This window comes from Carassius carassius, chromosome 13 (genome assembly GCF_963082965.1).
Source record: "Carassius carassius chromosome 13, fCarCar2.1, whole genome shotgun sequence".
Taxonomy (NCBI): Eukaryota; Metazoa; Chordata; class Actinopteri; order Cypriniformes; family Cyprinidae; genus Carassius; species Carassius carassius.
The window spans coordinates 7,818,938-7,837,177 of NC_081767.1; the positions used below are offsets into that span (position 1 = coordinate 7,818,938).

Consider the following 18,240-nt stretch of genomic DNA (forward strand, 5'->3'; position numbering starts at 1 on the left):
CACTAAATAAGACGTGAACACATGAACAACATCTCCAGAACTGCACTGACAGTCACTTCATGAGCATCTGACCATTTGATTTGAGAAAAACCAGCGTCACATCACATACACAGAACTGTAAAGGTACGTCAACCCGTCAAAATAAAAGTCCGGTTAAAGACTATTGTTCAGCAGAATGTACATAGCCTACTAAAAAAAAAAAAAAAAATCACAATTTTTTCTTCCATGTTTTATTTTTAATAGTAAATCCTCTTTGTTTACCTAAAAGTTAAGTTAATTTTCAATAATTAAAAGATAAATTAAATTAATGTTTTATGTGTTTAATGTCCATCTCAGAAAATGCTTTATTTAAAACTCCAACTGAATGGCACTTAATTAATTTGTCAACTTTCTTGTCATTGTTCACAGTACAAGTACAGACAGAGAAACAATGGGTAATATTTAAATGTTTATTTTTGATGTATGCATTGAATTCTAAGCATTTAAAAAAATAAAAATATTTTTTTTTCTAAAAAGGAAACTTAGCTGTTCATTTTAAGAGACCCAGGAGTCTTATTTTCTCTTGCATGATTAATATTACGCTTTCAGCAAAAACACATTTTATCCGATTACTCGATTAATCGATGGAATTTTTGGTAGAATACTCGATTACTATAATATTCGATAGCTACAGCCCTAATTCTAACATAACTGTGGCATTAAACTCAGTTAGTGAGGGCTCGTTTAAAATATTGCACGTATATAGGCTGTTCAGATTACTTGTTAAAGTGCAATAAAATACCTTATATCTGCAGATGATATACGTCTGTTTATGGATGGGGACTTTGTAACGGCCGAAACTATGTATTTTGCATGCATCACATTATAGTGCGGAGTGCATGAAAATAATAACAAGGCGGAAGAGCGAACTTATCATCCATAGTGTTTCTCAAGTCCTTCTACGTCATCACCACATAGTGAGGGTTATAAGTTAAGTGATCAGTCTTTAAGAGGACTATGTGAGAACCACTATTGATAAGTTCGCTCTGCCGCCTTGTTATTTTGTCTTTATTTGTTACGCCAAGAAAGAGTTAATCTCTCATGAATGAGAATAGCGCGTTGTCGTATAGCAGCCTCTGAATGTGTGGGACACCAATTCCTCGTTTTCTATCTCTTTCATTTCATGGATTTAACGAGTTATCCGAGTCAAAGCGGACAACTTCAGCGACTACAGGCTCTAATCCTGCTGCGCTCACGTGCATGTATCAGTCTTTGCTTTCATCTTTCTCTGCTAAAGTCCATACTGCCAAATCATCATATTTCTATAACAAGATCAACAGTGCTCCAGACACTCCAATTCTTTTCTGTACCCCTCCACCACCTCCTACCACTTCTATAACAGCTAATAATTTCGCCACATTATTCACAGACAAACTAGAACAATCACTCGTCAATTCTCAGCCCTACACAAACACACAGGACCTCAAACCAACTACACCCACTGTTGAAACTCCCATGGTCTCCTTCAGTCCCCTCACTGAGGCAGAAGTATCAAAACTTCTCTCCAGCCATCCTACAACATGCCTTCTAGACCCAATCCCCTCACACTTTTTCCAAGCAATCTGCACTCCTACACTCTTAAACCCCTTTCACACTGCACGTTGGTCCCGAAAAATTGCCGGATCGCCTTCTGTGTGAACGCAAACACATCCCGGGTTGGGGTCCTAGTTACATTGGCGGGTTCAGTCCCGGAACGAGCTCTGTGTGAACAAAAGCCAGAACAAATGCCGTGTCGTAGTGACAACGCATGTCATCGTGTGACTTTTATCAGGTGTTTTGAAGGCAAATGAAAAAAACGTGCAAACTGTAATGAAACCGAGATCAGTTAGCTCTTCACTATCCACGTTGAAGCTGAGATCTTTTGCCAGCTTAAGTGAAAGTTAACGTGCCTAGCGTATTCAACCTGTACATTACACGTCACATCCTGATGTCACACATTACGGGACCTTTACGGGTTGTGTGAATGTACTCCCATATTTCAGAAATCACTGGCAGGACGAAAGGGGCAAAATCTAACGACCCGAACAATTGCCGGGACCCAATACCAGTGTATTTTCCGGAATCGCAGTGTGAAAGAGGCTTTACTAGCACTCACACACATCTCTCCACACAGACAGCTACAGACCTGTCTTTCTCCTTCCATTCATAGTGAAAACCCTTGAACGAGTCGTTTACAACCAGATATCATGGGGGTTTTTTCACAGAAAAACAAACTGGATGCTAACAAGTGAGATTTCAGGAGTAGCCTTTCAACTGAGACTACTGTCAGTCACATAAGCCTTGTGGATTGCAAAAGATGATTCCAAACCATCAGTTCTTATTTTGCTGGATTTACTGACACTGTCAATCATCAGATCCTCTTGTCTGCCCTCTCATCACTGGGCAATACAGGGATTCCACTTAACTGGTTTAAATCCTATCTCACTAGTAGGTCTTTCAATGTGGCCTGGGGAGGGGAGGTATCCAAAGCATATCAACTGGTCATTGGGCTTCCTCAGGGATCAGTTCTTGGACCCCTCCTCTTCTCCATATATACTACATCACTGGGTCGCATCATACAGGCACATGGCTTCTCCTACCATTGCTATGCTGATGACACACAGCTCTCCCTCTCATTTCAACCAGATGATCCAACAGTAGCTGCACGGATCTCAGGCTGCCTGGCGGACATCTCGGCATGGATGAAATAACTTCACCTACAGCTCAACCTCAAAGACTGAGCTTCTTGTCTTCCCTTCCACTCCAACTCTACAGCATGATTTCACCATCCAGCTAGGTTATTCTTTAATTACCCCATCAACTTGAAAATCTTGGTGTAATCTTTGATGATCAGCTGACCTTCAAAAACCACAATGCAAAGACTGCTTGATCTTGCAGGTTTGCATTGCACAACATCAGAAAGATCAGGCCCTTTCTAACGGAGCATGCTGCAAAACTTCTTGTCCAGGCTGGACTACTGCAATGCTCTTCTGGCTGGACTTCCATCAAGCAGTCAAACCTCTACAAATTATTCAGAATGCAGCGGCATGACTGGTCTTTTGTGGGGAAGTCATGGCATAATGGTTATAGAGTTTGACATGGCCGGCAATGCCATGACTGAGGTGCCCTTGAGCAAGGCACTGATCCCTCAACTGCTCCCAATGCGCCGCAACATAAATTGGTGCCCACTGCTCCTGGTGTGTGTTCACTGCTGTGTGTGCGCACTTTGGATGGGTAAAATACAGAGCACGAATTCGGAGTATGGGTCACCATACTTGGCAGTATGTCATGTCACTTTCACTTTCAACGAGCCCAGAAGAGCCCATGTTTACACCTCTCTTTATTTATTTGCACTGGTTAACGGGTTCAAGCTACTTCTACTCAAGCTATTGATGCTTGCATATAGAAGAGCCACAGGCCCAGCACCTGCCTACTTCCACTCACTACTACGAATCTACATCCCTTTCAGAAGTCTGAGTTTTTCTCCTCATTTATTCCTTCTCTTTCTAGCTTGTACTTATTTGAACAATGCCTGAAACTTGGTATTATGAGCACTTCCTGTGTCTGTTTGCCTCTTTAAGAAGAATCACTTTATGTATTCCCCAATTGAAAGTCACTTTGGATAAAAGCGTCTGCAAAATGACTAAATGTAAATGTAAACAATATAGGCCATCTTGACCCCCACTCACTGCCATAATAAAGTTTGGAAGAGCTAGGAACATTTTTTACATAATGCCGATTGTATTCATCTGAAAAAAGAAAGTCAGACAACAAACAGTGCTAATATACACTCACGATACGATGTGTTACTACCAAAAAAAAAAAAAATCCTAACCTTTATTCTCCATACCGAAATCCCAGATAGGATTCATCTTTTGTTAAATCATTCACGTTTGTGTCTGGGACACCATGAGCACAGAGACTGTAATTTGTAATATGAATAAATTGTGCTCATAAATGCAGATAGTATTACCCAGTGAAACAAGTAGAGACTTGGACCAAGAAAACAGCTATCCTTACATCAAGACTTAACAAGTGGATTGCCTTTCAAAGCATACTCTGCGGCTCAAAACACGCACAGTAGAAAGATTCATACTGCTCCAGTATGTTTAATTTTTCTCCAAAGGTAAGGAGCAATAAAACAATTTTTGTACTCATTTAAACTACAGCTGTATTTCTTAATCCCCTTACACAAGCACTTGTCAATGCGAGAATCTATTGTAGTTGCCATTCTTGCTCTATTGTCTCACTTTCTTTTCCAATTGTGAGACAGCCTGAGCCAATGTTGTCAACTTGTGGACTTGTGATTTGCAGGTTGGGCACATATAGTTTTGTGCATACTGTGTTGATAACGAAACTCACATCATGTATACTGTGCACATACACACACACACAGCCTAAACATGTATTGTTTAGCTTGTGCATGTTCTAGATCAGTAGGCGGTTCTGGAATTGAAGAGGCTGGCGGTTCAGTACCTGGTGCTGGCACAAGAGCCCGTGGTCTTCTGACGTGTGCTCCTCCGACAGCTGGGGAGCTCTGCTGGGGGAGACTCACTACGCTTCTTAGTGGACTTCCTCAAACCTAAAAAGAGAAACGTAGAGCATTAAACTCAGATTAATCAGAATGAAGGGAAAAGAGAGAGAGTTAAGGGATAGCAAGCCTAAATTAGAAGCCAGTCACTGAGAGAGGATCACAGGAGAACAGTGCATTTTAATCACAAAGATAATTAATTAATCGGTTAAGTAATTTCTTTATCAAAAAGCAATACTAAATATACAAGAGAAAAAGAGATAGGTCTCAAACTAATTAGTTTTCTTGTTAGAAAAATCTTTTAGAAAAATCAAAAAAATGCTCAAACATGACATACGCCTTTACTGTCTTCTTGGAAGGCATTTGTAAGAGGCAAAAATCAACAGACAGCAAGGTAATTTGGAACAAGACCTAGAGACCACACAGTTTCTAAACACATTTTTTCTGCAACATGAAATTAAGAGTTATTTGGACAATAAACCCTCTTAAATGTCTCTCTATGTAGTGATGTGTGTGTAAAAATCTTGTTTTTGATATCCTTCATATTCTGTGTGCTAGTCAGTTTACAGGAGTGATAGAAATTACTCTATTCCATTAAGTTTAAATTGATTTTTAATAGGGCTGGGCAAGTTAACGTGTTATGTTAACGCATTAATTGATTAACACATTAATCGCACGTTAACGCAGTTTTTTTTATTATGAAAGTTCACTGCTCACTGGCTCTGAATACATATACAGACAAATCATGAGTCACAGGAGGGGATGCTCCCGAACAAATTATTTAAGCTAAGCATCAACATTCACAAACAACTGTCCACTGTTATTTTTTACAGAATAGAATGCAACAAGCTTGTAATCATGACTTTAAGTTGGAAACAGGAAGTTTCCGATAGCACGTGAAGACAGCAGAGAGGCGCTCCCACTCAGAGACACAGTGGAGTGAATATTTTTGTTAACTTTGTGGTTTATTATTTTGAGTCGTATGGGATGCAGTAACACAAGTCCCTCTAACAATATATTGCTTTACAGATCTGTCGCTTTTGCCGCTCAGAAATATTCACGCAATCATGCAGCATGTATCAGAAGCCAAAGGCTGTCAATCGGTTGACCACTAGTCTCTTGGTATCAACTTGTTTATTACACTCTTGCATAAAGTCAGTATCACATTTGTAATCATGCTGATTTTAGAAGTGAAAACTGGCTCTCTTTTTTTTGATCGGTAAAGCTCTCTCTCCAAGATCATTCTTTATTCCCATCATCATACTTCATTTGTAAATAAATGTCTATGTTTTTGAAGGACTTTATCTTCTTGCCGGGGTTTAATGTTGTTTTGTTACTTGCTACCAGCTGTCTGTGAGAACAAAACACAGGTGTAGAAAAAACTATAAGTAGTTTTTAACGCACACAGTAACTGAAATTTAAAACTGTTAAAAGAAAGGCTCAATAACTGTTGCACAGATATAATACACTACGCATAAATTTCTCTTCCCTTTGTGCTTTGCACTTTTTAATGCAAAACGCTGCGACTCGGTCTTGCTTCAAGCACATTATTCTGCATACCGGATGCTCATATTGTAAGTACTTCATGCCGCACTGTTTTTGTTTTGTCCTATCAAATCGATCATATGTTGTTGCCTTTTCTCTTCATGGATGAATCCCGGTTTTTACTGTACAGGGCAGATGGTAGACAGTGTGTATGGCGTTGTGTGGGTGAGTGGCCCATGGTGGCGGTGGGGTTATGGTATGGGCAGGTGTATGTTATGGACAACAAACACCAGTGCATTTTATTGATGGCATTTAAAATGCATAGAGATACCGTGAAGAGATCCTGAGGCCCATTGTTGTGCCATTCATCCACGACCATCACCTCATGTTGCAGCATGATAATGCACAGCCTCATGTTGCAAGGATCTGTACACAACTCCTGGAAGCTGAAAACATCTCAATTCTTGCATGGCCAGCATACTCACCAGACAACATTGAGCATGTTTGGGATGCTCTGGATCGGCGTATACGAAAGTGTGTTCCAGTTTCTGCCAATATCCAGCAACTTCACACAGCCATTGAAGAGGAGTGGACCAACATTCTACAGGCCACAATCAACAACCTGATCAACTCTATGTGAAGGAGATGTGCTGCACTGCGTGAGGCAAATGGTGGTCACACCAGATACTGACTGGTTTCCGGGCCCCCCAATACAGTAAAACTGCACATTTTAGAGTGGCCTTTTATTGTGGCTAGCCTAAGGCACACCAGTGGAATAATTATGCTGTCTAATCAGCATCTTGATATGCCACACCTGTGAGGTGGATGGATTATCTCGGCAAAAGGGAAGTGCTCACTAACAGACAGATTTGTGAACAATATTTGAGAGAAATAGGCCTTTTGTGTACATAGAAAAGTCTTAGATCTTTGAGTTCAGCTCATACAACATGGGGGAAAAACAAAAGTGTTGCTTTAGAATTTTGTTCAGGACTTCTAAAATTACTGTGCACTTATTTAAATTTTGCTGCCAAATTTTCCAATAACCTAGTTTATGATATATTTTGGTCATAGATTATGAATATACATATACATACATACATATATATATATATATACACACACATTATATTAGGGCTGGGCGATTTTGCCTAAAAAAAAAATCTTCGATTTTTAAAGAAGTTCGGGTTTGATTCGATTTTCGATTTTTTTTTCAATGCACTTAAAAATGAATGCAGACATCAGATATAGTGTCAAAAGTGCAACTTTATTGCTATGATTGTCCTCAAGAGTTAAAATGCGTAGAATCCCAAAACAAAAAGTAAATGAGGCTCTGTCATTCAACAATTTCAAGCTTTAACCCAGGTTTAAGCAAAAGTGCAACAACTTCACAGTAGCTTAAATTTTCTGTTCAAGAAATCAGATAATTACAAATTTTGTAACATATAACATTACAATTAAAAAAATAAACTCTTCTCAGTATAGTGTGAATATAAAAAATGAAACATGCCTGTGGCAGACATATAGCCTGCTCAAAGAGTGAACAAATGTAAACTTTTATCTATAACAACAAAACACGTGAACAAATGTAAACTTATCTATAACAACAAAACACGTGAACAAATGTAAACTTTTATCTATAACAACAAAACACGTGAACAAATGTAAACTTATCTATAACAACAAAACACGTGAACAAATGTAAACTTTTATCTATAACAACAAAACACGTGCTTGTTAGATCTCTGAAACATTGTGCATGCTCATTCTAAACATTTTTTGCAAGAAAGATGAGCCTGTCCACAACCTCTGGCTTAAGGCAGGCCCGGTTGCAGGTAACTATTCCCCCACCCACACTAAATACCCTCTCTGAGGAGGCACTAGTGGCTGGAATAGAAAGATATTTTTTAGCCAGTAAGCTTAACCTTGGAAAGTTGGGCTGATGCAGCTTCCACCATTCAAGAGGATCTGTGTCTGTCTGTGGCAATATAAAACGTGATCGCCTCTGTAATCGCTTTCCATCGCGCTCCGTTCTTATCATAAGGCACACAGTTTGTAAAGCTCTCAGGAAGTGTAGTTTGCTTTTTAACGTTAGCAGGTGTGCTAGAGGAGCCGTTTTCGCTACGGAGCCGGCTGCACTTCTCCCATTCTTTGCGATGTTTATTCCTCAGGTGCTGGAAAAGATTTGTTGTACTACTGCTTCCAGTAGCAACAGCCTTGAAACATATTTTGCAGCAAGGCTTCGTCTGTGTTTTGTATGCTGCATCAAAACCAAACCAGTTCCAAATTACGGAATTACCTGTGCCTTTCTTTGGAAGTAATTCTCTGCTAGTGCTACACGCTGCCATGTTGTTTTGACTGTGTTACGCGCTTCTTTTACCTTCTCTATGGTTACGCGGGGCGGGGGCTGGCTCACATCGCGCTACGGTAACGCACAAGGACGAAACGCGGAAAAGTCCGAAAAAACTATTGTGGGAAAAAACTCGAGTTTCCAAAATAAAAATCGTTTTAAACTACAAAATCGATAAATAAAATCGATTTTTTGCCCAGCCCTACATTATATATATATATATACACACACATTATATATATATATATATATATATATATATATATACACATTATATATATATATATATATATATATATATATATATATATATACACACACATTATATATATACATTATATATATAGTTTATTTTCCTTTATAATGAAGTAGTCTGTATTTAGTCAATTGTGAAAGAATGATTATCAGTTCCACAAACAGAGATATTAAAAAAAAGGGCGGATCGAAGCATCCCTATTTAATATATAACTTTACTGGCCGATGAATGCATAAAAGAGAACAGCTGGAAATAAAGTAATACAACTAGTGCAAGTAAGAAATATCTTGTGCAAATGAGATTTAGGAGCAAAAAATTAAAAAAATATATTAATTAAGATTATAGGACACTTAAATTTGGGTTTGTTCCTCACACAAATCTATCATAGTCATCCAGACCTGATTGGGTAGCATTGGGGGAAATCACATTACTTCAGTTTTTCACAAATACAATAAATTTATTATAAATTTCCTTTTGACCAAATGTTAAAAACCTTTTCACCAAGATAAATGTTTGCTAATTTTTTTGAGTGATGAACATTTGAATTCACACAAAAATAGCTGTTCAACATTCTCGTGCTGTTAATGCATCAGAATCTTTTAAGGGGAGGTGGTCTAATCTCTTCTTCATCATGCTGAGAAGAAAACTGGCCAACCAGTAAGATTAGTGTGTTCACATGCTCAGAGCTGCTGCTGCAGCACATACTACAGCCTAGTGGTGCTCGCAGAGGAAGAATTCAGAATTGGCTCTCATCTCTGCAGCCTTGCAGTTGGTGTCATTTAATAAACACCATAGTGAACACAAATCTTACTGGCTGCTTGAAAATTTGTAAATACTGTTTGACTTCCTTTTATCTCCATGACAAGTGGGTGTCAGAAACCTAAAGTTGTGCAAAAATGTTTTACCAGGGTAAATTGTATTTCTGCTTCTCTAGAAGCGCCAACCAATGACAGAAAGTGAATCTTTAATTCTATATTTACATACACTATTAAAAATGTTAAACGTTGCTTAGTTACCATAACCAACCTAGAGTTACACAAGACATGAGTGGTACGGTAAATTAAAACTAAATTGCTTACTACACTTGAAGTGCCCATCTGATAAACAGTATACAGTCACAGTACCCAGCCATACTGATCATAGAAAGAAAGAGAAGGGAAAATAAAAGAACCTTTAAAAAGACCTCTGACAGCGCTTTCCCTCTTAAGCCAGATGAATCACTCACACCTTTAACAGCTCCTGTCTGGGGGTCAAACCCTGACACTGAGGGTCTATTCTGGGCAATGCACTGCCCCCTTGCCCTTTGGCAGAATGCCCTCCCATGACTCTTCATTTCAGAGACCGTCCTTTCATAAATCAACCCAGCCTGACCTACACAGGATGACCTCTCGTACTCAAGATAATCACCTCCAACAGGCCTTCATAGAACACTTTACAGCAACCCTTAGTGGAAATATCAGGAACAAGACGAAACATCCAAACAATACAACTGACGTGATTCTAAACATCCAACCGATAGCACTCATAAACCTAAATACCCATACATGCCAGCGTCCTGACCCACCTCTGGGGCATTATGATACTCCAAAGCTCTGCTAGGCTAATCTGCACAGCAAACTAACTACACCAAAAGCCCTTCCTACCTCAGCATACATCCAGCCGCGACTCTTGTCCGTACAATACTGTAAGGCAGCAGAAGGCTGGTATTTTTAGACCAGTACACTGGCACACTGAATTGGACTGAAACCTGAGCCAGCTCCCCCTACCATGACCAGAGCCAAAACCCCATCCGCTATTACTGGGGCTAGAAATGATCACAATTACAATGATCACGCCTTTCTTGAAGGCACCGATTTGTGGAAGCAGCCCTGCTAAGAGTATCAGCCCTCAGGTTAAGGATCAGCTGAAATGTTTATAGTAAAATACCTGCAATTTACCAAGCCAGAGATGTTCAATTTCATGAAACCAGTCAAGAGCACACCCAAGCTATATTTCACCCCAGAATTAAAAGAAACAAAAAAAATGTCAATATATAAATATGTTTGCAATACACATTTAAAAATAATTTATACATCTACATTATTTTATGCTAATGTTAATTTGAAAAAAAAAAAAAAAATTGTTACTAAAATGTTTTTTTTTCCAATTACAACTTTGGTGTGAAAATGTGTTCAATTCTGATTAAAGTAACACCCTTAACAGTCTGAAAAGTAGGGTACATGTTTATAAATAATTTATCTTCCTCTTTTCTTTTTGATTCTGGGCTAAAATATGACCCAGATTGAGAAAGTGATAAGATGAAAGTAAATAGGAATAATACTTAATTTCAAAACAAGTAAGCTTTGTAAGGGTTCTCGAGTTACACTATGGGCCCGTTTACACCTGGTCACTTAGTGCATTTTGATGCTATCCCGATTGGGGAAAGACCAGGTGTAAATACCCTCCGAAACACTTTCGAGATGGATTTAAATAAGATCGCTCAAACTGGACAAGTGTAAGTGCATCTGGTAGAAGGGGTGTAACGATCCATCGATATAAACTGATACATCGATTAAATGTATAACAATATGATGTATCAATGCCACATGTAAAATATCGATATCTGTAGTATAAATAGGCACATTATTTTGAGACTGTCCACATTTTCACCAATGTCCATCAATGCAGTACCGCTAATGCATGCATTCTTGTTCAAACTCGTGTGTAGGGACAATAAGACTGCCTAAAAGGGCGAGCATAAAAGACGCTCGGTTTAGTTGACAATTTTCGAGTACTTGTGAGAAGTTTTCAGAGCACAGTGACATATGCACACATCCAAAGCGTAAAAAATAATAAAATACATTAATGTCTTTTTTCCTACAACTTAATGAGGATTTACATTATTTTACACATTGCATATTTTAGCAGAGGAGCCTGAAAGATATATATTGACTGTCATCATATTTTAAGATTACTGACCTTGTGTGTCACTTATTCATTTTTCTTTATTATTTAAAAAAAACGTGTGGGTCTATTTTTTTTGTTGTGAATGTCCCAACTGAGGAACAGGATGTGAAAATTTTAGATAAAGGTTCATGTTATGCGTTTTGGTTGCATTTGTGAGTTAATAAAATCTTAGAATCTTAGTATCTGCAAATATCGTATCGCTAGGTATGAGAATCGATATCGTATTGTATAACGACAAACCATCCGATTTACACCCCTATCTGGTAGTTGAAACCTCATACGGAAATTTTACTACTCCCAAAATGTGAAAAACATGTGAGTGTTTTATAGGCTATATGACATTTTAGTCAGATATTATGGCGCTAATGCAACACATATCGCCACAGACGATTATCTCTTCAGCAAGCCGATGTGCTAACTGAATGTGTGTATGTGTGCTTGTTGTGCTTGACATTGTTGCAAAAAAATATGCACTAATTTATTGGTCACCTTTTTTTTTTTTATCGGCCAATATTTGTTTTAAGTCTGTGATTGGCCAATCTAAAATCAGGACACATACTATACACATACTATACAATGCAACTCTAATGACTAAAGGGACGAATCATTCGCGACTTCACCAATTCATCAAATATGCTGCAATTCAGATGAATGTGTTTGTTTTTTCTAACAACATGAATATTAACAGTCCAACACTGTTTTTTTTTTGCATGCATGCATGGTTAGACCTTTGACTGATCACTTGATCAGTTTTGGAACTTGTAGTTAGAAGTTACATGTAATTGATATGGTTTAAATTGTTTAGCATATCACAGCTGTGTGTGACAAGGTGCACTTACAGCTTAAACCAGACTTGAGATGAAATAGCAGGGTTTCATGACCTATTAACCTGTTAGCCAGCACTGTTGCTAGAAATGCAGCATTTACAATGAATTACGATGCAAATAAGTGCGGATGTGCTGATGGCCACTTATACAGATGGTAATAACACAAATGTGCCATAAAGTAAATAATCAACTCTCCCTATTCATAGAGACGCGTTCACTTTGATAGCCGTGATCATTCAGTAATAGCGAGCTGATTTGGGCTGATTTGCACTCAAACAGATGGTAATCATGCAGATACATTCACATTCAACATAAAACACACTCTCACATATATAAAAACTGTTGAAAAATAAAACAAACAAAGAAAAAGGCGATAGCTATAAGTTCCGCCTCCATCAGCTGACAGGTGCGTCAGAGCACACCTGTCAAAATTCAAATAAACAAAAATTCAAATACACTATCTTTCGCCTATCTTTCATTCATTCTTTTTTCCGGTGGATCGCCTCATTCTGTTTGTGACACTGTACGCTGCAAAACCATGCCGTGTTTTTACTACCAAGACGCAGTTTCCGACCGTGAGTTATTCCATAACGGTCGCAAACAGTTCTGTCGCTGAAGAACTGAAACATAAACAAAGGAATTATGATCCATATTACAACGTTATTGCTTCGTTGGACTAAACGTGCTTCATGAGATGTCGTTCAGTGGACCCTTACCTTTCTAACTACACCGGGATTTACAGCTGTGGATGTGTTTATGACTCCTTATTACGACGGATCTGGTATGTACAGCGTTTCTAATGTTCATGTTTTTTATGTGTACTGCTTACACAAATGTAGCAAATACAGTCTTTATAAGCTTTCCATTGAAAAACAGCGATCTGTCGTCGATGCTTGAGGCTTAAATCTTTATAAATGATACATAGTTTGTCAAGATTAAATTTGTCCCGTTTCATTTAATCTATTCATAAACACTGACACGTGCAAGTTGAGAGGCTTTCAGGACGAGGGCGTCGGGGAGCTGGCTAAGAGGTTAAAACATGGTGACTGGCATTGGCTAATAATAGTGTCAAAACATCAGTGATGGCATCTTCCTCAAATTTCCTGATTGGTACAAGCAAGGTGTCCTTGCAAGGTGTATTATGTCCCCAAGTGAGAAAAGGATTTCTCTGATGTTGTGAGATCTTTCACGTTGTTGATTTATGCACAATGATATCACAGTAAGAGTGCCTAAGATGATTCTTTTTATTATATATTTTACTATAAGGTTACTTAAATGTTTAAAAGCAATGTTTTTTTTTTGTTAATTGGAAAGATTTCCATGCTATATTGGTTACATTTATCAATAAATGATATCATTCATTTATCATTTATAATCAATATAATTAAAATTGTTTTCACAAACATAAAAAAATAACTAGTTCCAATAGTTTTTTCCCTATGGTACTAAAACTGTTATTTTGTATAGACCACTGACATTTTGGTATCGTGATACCAGTTGTCTCAATAAGATTGCCTACACACACCAACCTTCAGATGTTTAGTCTAACTTGTGAATCCCTTAACATGAATTAGAGCTTGTTAACTTGTTTTAAACTTGGACCATTGCTTTAAAAATACAGAAGCAGTTTGGGCACTCACTTGCTAGTTTAGCCTGCAGTCCGGAGGGCCCAGGCTTAGAGGAGGTCTCAGCCTTGGCCGATCCTGGCAGGGACAGTTTGGGCTTTGACAGGTTGACTTTGGAATTGAAGCGGGATGTCCAATCAAACTTGGATGAGCCAGCAGCCTTGCTCTGCTCTTTATCCCGGCTGCTCCTTCGGGGAGAAGGGGAGGATGCAGAGCGTGACCGCCTGACTTTGCTCTGGTCCTTGCCCTGTTTTAGCCGGGCACCCTGAGGGGCACAGCTGTTGGCGCCTGTGGCAGCCGAGGAGGAAGAGGAAGAGGAGGATGAGGAAGAGGCAGAGGAAGAGGAGTCAGTCACGGTGCTACACCCAGCTTTGGCTGAGGCGGCCGATTTGGACGCCAGCTTGGTGGGTTTGGCTGCCCGGCTGGCCTCGCTGCGGGGTGGCAGGGGGCCTGCCGCACTGCTAGAGCTGGGGAGGGATGAAGGAGAGGAGGATGAGAATGAAGAGGCGTCTGCCTTCTTGCGCTTTTGAGAGGGGGTGATCGAGGCCCCACTAGGGCCTGTATAAGATGTGCTCTTCTTGCTCAGGGCTCTGGCGGGAGCCGGCTCGGCTGCTAACCTTCTCTTTTTGGACTTGGTGCTGACAGACGCTGGAGCCTTCCTTGGCTCTGTAACTTCAGGTGAGGTTGTGGGGGCCGATGGCCCACTGGATGAACTCTCAAAAAGGTGGCTGGACACTGCTTTGGGTCGCTTGGCCGGGCTGGGTGAAAAGGTAATGTTGAGCTCTGAAGCGGAGCTGCGTTTGAGAGCACGGGTGCTGCTGCCCTCCCGTCTCAACTGCTCGCCTGAAGAACCTGCTGCTTCCAAGTCTGGTTCTGGAATCGAGTGTGAACCCACGGATAGAGAGAGGATGTTCCTGTGAAAACAAACAGGAAGGGGAAAGACCTGAGCACCCAAGACAGAGCAGTCATTACATGGTGAACGTACGACACAAAAGACCCACACGCAATACAGGAGGAAAAAGGGATACCTTCGAGAGGCGTGGCCGCGGGTGGAGCCGACGGCAGAGCTGGGTGGGGCTTTGGAAGCCTTAGAATTAGATCTTCTACTTTCAGGTGGGGAATTTGCTTTTTGGTTTACTTGCTCTGGCTGCAACCTGGAGAGGTTGGGAAATTAAACAGCAAAGAGCAGTGTGGGAAGGGAAGCAGATGAGGAACACCTCAAATTCAACTTCATGAGCTGACTACTGCTGAAGTACTACAGCACTTTCTACACACCAGTCAGCCCAACGGCAATAAGAAACAGCAATCATTACAAGTTTCTAGCAAGGCATTTCTCACAAGTTGAGAGCATCACCCTGGGTAGGACAGCTAAACTATTAGACATTTGGCCGTGTCGCTGGAGGACATAAAGAACTTGTTTGAAAGACAAGGGACAAAAAAGTATCCCCACAAGTGCCGAATGTCTGTGAATCAGGCCTAAAAGAGACATAATTGGTCAGTCTTGTCTGCACTGCTTTTCAGCAAAGGTGCCGTGCTACTACTGAATCTATAGCACCATAGCAAAGGAAATTATATTTTAAGTTGAGAGTTTGCAGTGTGAATCGAATGCGACTACAGAGACAGACATACATTTCTACTGTTGATATAACATAACCAGTATAGCTTGCTTCCTGAACAAATGACTCTTTTTAGTTATCCCTTGAGATCACGAGTTATCGGATTACACTAACGCTCAATATTTTCGGGTCAGTACATTTTATCTTTTTTTTTTTTTTTTGAAAGAAATGAATACTTCAATAAAACCGAAACACATTAAATAGATCAAAAGTGGCAGTATTTATAATACAACAAAGATTTCCATATCAATTCAATACAGTTATTGAACTTTAGATTCAAAGAATCCTGAAAAAATATATCAAGGTTACCAAAAATAAATAAAATAATAATAGTTAGTATAGTATAGTATAGTATAGTATAGTATAGTATAGTATATATATATATATATATATATATATATATATATATATATATAGCAGCACAGCTGTTGTCAACACTGATGTTAAATGCTCTGTTAAAATAAAACTGTTAAGGAACCATTACAGACGAACTTAGTAATGTTTTGTTTGTGTTGCACTGGTCAACAAGACACTTAGTGATGTGTCATATAGGCAGAAAATATTTTAGTTACTGATGCCATTTTAAAAAAGGGCTAATCAGTTAGACACAGAGCGAAAGCGACTTACTGAGATTAAATGGAAAGGTCATGTGACCTCAACATTGTAACTGCTGCACAAATAGAATTTTGCAAGAACGTCTGCTCTAGATACAGACAGGTAGATATAGTTACACGTACAGACCTAAACAAAGGCTATAATCAGAACTTTAGTGTTAAGTTTGCACATTGCGTACTCACCTTCCCGCAAATGTGTGGTCTATTGGCTGGGCCGCGGCTGTGTTCCTCTGTGAACGGCGCAGTGACCCCCCTGGATTGGAATTAGGCCGGTTGGACATTGGCACCTCTCTCCTGAAGGGACATACCCTTTCTAGACACTACCATTCACTGGTGACAAAGCATAGAGAAAGAAGGTTAGTTATGTTGTGTGAACGTTTTCCATGTTCTTGTGAATTGAGTTGGGAGCCGTATTATCATCTCTTTATTTTGCCCTCAGTGAAATAAGAACTTTAAAACAAGAGTTTGACAAATGTTTGATATACTGTTTATGCACCAAAAGTGTTACATAGTAATATCTGGGATATTAATGTAGAATTTTATAATATTATATTAATGTTAGGGCTGCACGATGTGTCGTTTAAACATCGGTATCGCGATGTACGAATCCACGATAGTCACATCGCAGGATGTGCGATGTAGGCTGTTGTAGTTGATCCGTTATTCATTAACCGTATGGGCCAGCTGCTCCCCGGCCCTTGACGAATGTGATTCGCAGATTAATTGCACAGCTTAACCATCATAGAGTGAAAGCTTATCATTTGCATGTGTTTTTAAGTCCTGTCAGTTTAACAGGGTGCATATAAGAACGAGCAGAGAGAGAGAGAGAGAGAGAGAGACACAGAGAAAGAAAGAGAGAGAGCGAGAGAGCCCCGGCCGCGCGCGCACACTCAACTTCACCGTCTTTAAACAACACGAGCGCTGTCTTGCTCTCTCTCCCTCGCACATATTAATCAAAATCAATTGACACGATGGTGTCGAAAAGAAAAAAGCTATCCAGTGATGAAATGTTTTCTCTGTTGTCAAATCTTGTGCGATATCCTAAACTGCAGAGATAATCACACAATGCTAATGAACTAATGATTCATTTGAACGGATTAAATTTAATGAAAACAACAGTTTAAACAACTGACCTGTCCAACACTGAACTCACGAGACGTCTGAATTGGTGTATAAAAAAATCTGTAACACTTTACAATAATGTTCTATTTATTAAACTATTTAACTACATTAAAATGTACTAATACTAAACTGCACTTCTACAACATTGTTAATTTCAACATTTAGGCTATAGCCTTCATTGTTGAAATCAAAAGTTTTACAGTATTTGTTAACATAGTTAATGCACTGTGAAGTAACATTACCAAACAATGAACAGCTGTGTTTTTATAAACTAAGATAAACAAAGATTAATAAATATAGTAACATAAGTATTGCTCGTGGTAAGTTCATGTTAGTTAATATGTTAACAATTCAAACCATATCTTAAATTTACTAACAAATAATTTACTCTTTAAATCATTTAAAATGAGAATGTAAGTGTGCTCACCCCATTTTTGTTTGTAAGAAAAAATTTGATTTCATATCGCAATATATATCGCGGAAAAATTTAATATAGCAATGTCCTTTTTTCCCCAATATCGTGCAGCCCTAATTAATGTAGACATGTTTTAAAATTTATTAAGGAAGTAACGGAATATAATTACACAAGGCTCCAGACTCATTCTTCCCACTGGACACACTTATGCGACTAACTTTCTCAGTTGGTCGCATGAGCACATGATTTGCTCGCATTATTTAATTATTTTGCACTACAAGATAGGATTAATCAATGAATGCTGATGAACTTTTATCTTAGTTTATAGTTATATGGAAACGAAAGTGGTTAACATTCCACCCATTCTTTTTAATTATTTTTTATATACAAGCAAATTATCAATTAATCTCTATTCTGTCTGGTCAAAAAAAAATCATT

The 18,240-nt window shown here is 38.9% G+C and overlaps 1 protein-coding gene across 5 annotated transcripts in view; it reads right to left on the reverse strand.

Moving 5' to 3' along the window:
• Positions 1–18,240, reverse strand: part of LOC132155911 (E3 ubiquitin-protein ligase TRIP12-like) — a 57,976-nt gene that overhangs the window by 31,477 nt on the left and 8,259 nt on the right. For 4 of the 5 annotated variants that reach the window (XM_059564680.1, XM_059564681.1, XM_059564682.1 and 1 more), the window contains 4 exons: positions 16,449–16,595; positions 15,064–15,189; positions 14,051–14,949; positions 4,495–4,600 (listed from right to left, as the gene is read on the reverse strand). In XM_059564680.1, coding sequence (XP_059420663.1) covers positions 4,495–4,600; positions 14,051–14,949; positions 15,064–15,189; positions 16,449–16,546 — 1,229 coding nt within the window. In that variant the 5' untranslated portion in view covers positions 16,547–16,595. The remainder of the gene's footprint in view (positions 1–4,494; positions 4,601–14,050; positions 14,950–15,063; positions 15,190–16,448; positions 16,596–18,240) is intronic. The other variant, XM_059564683.1, reaches the window with a different exon arrangement.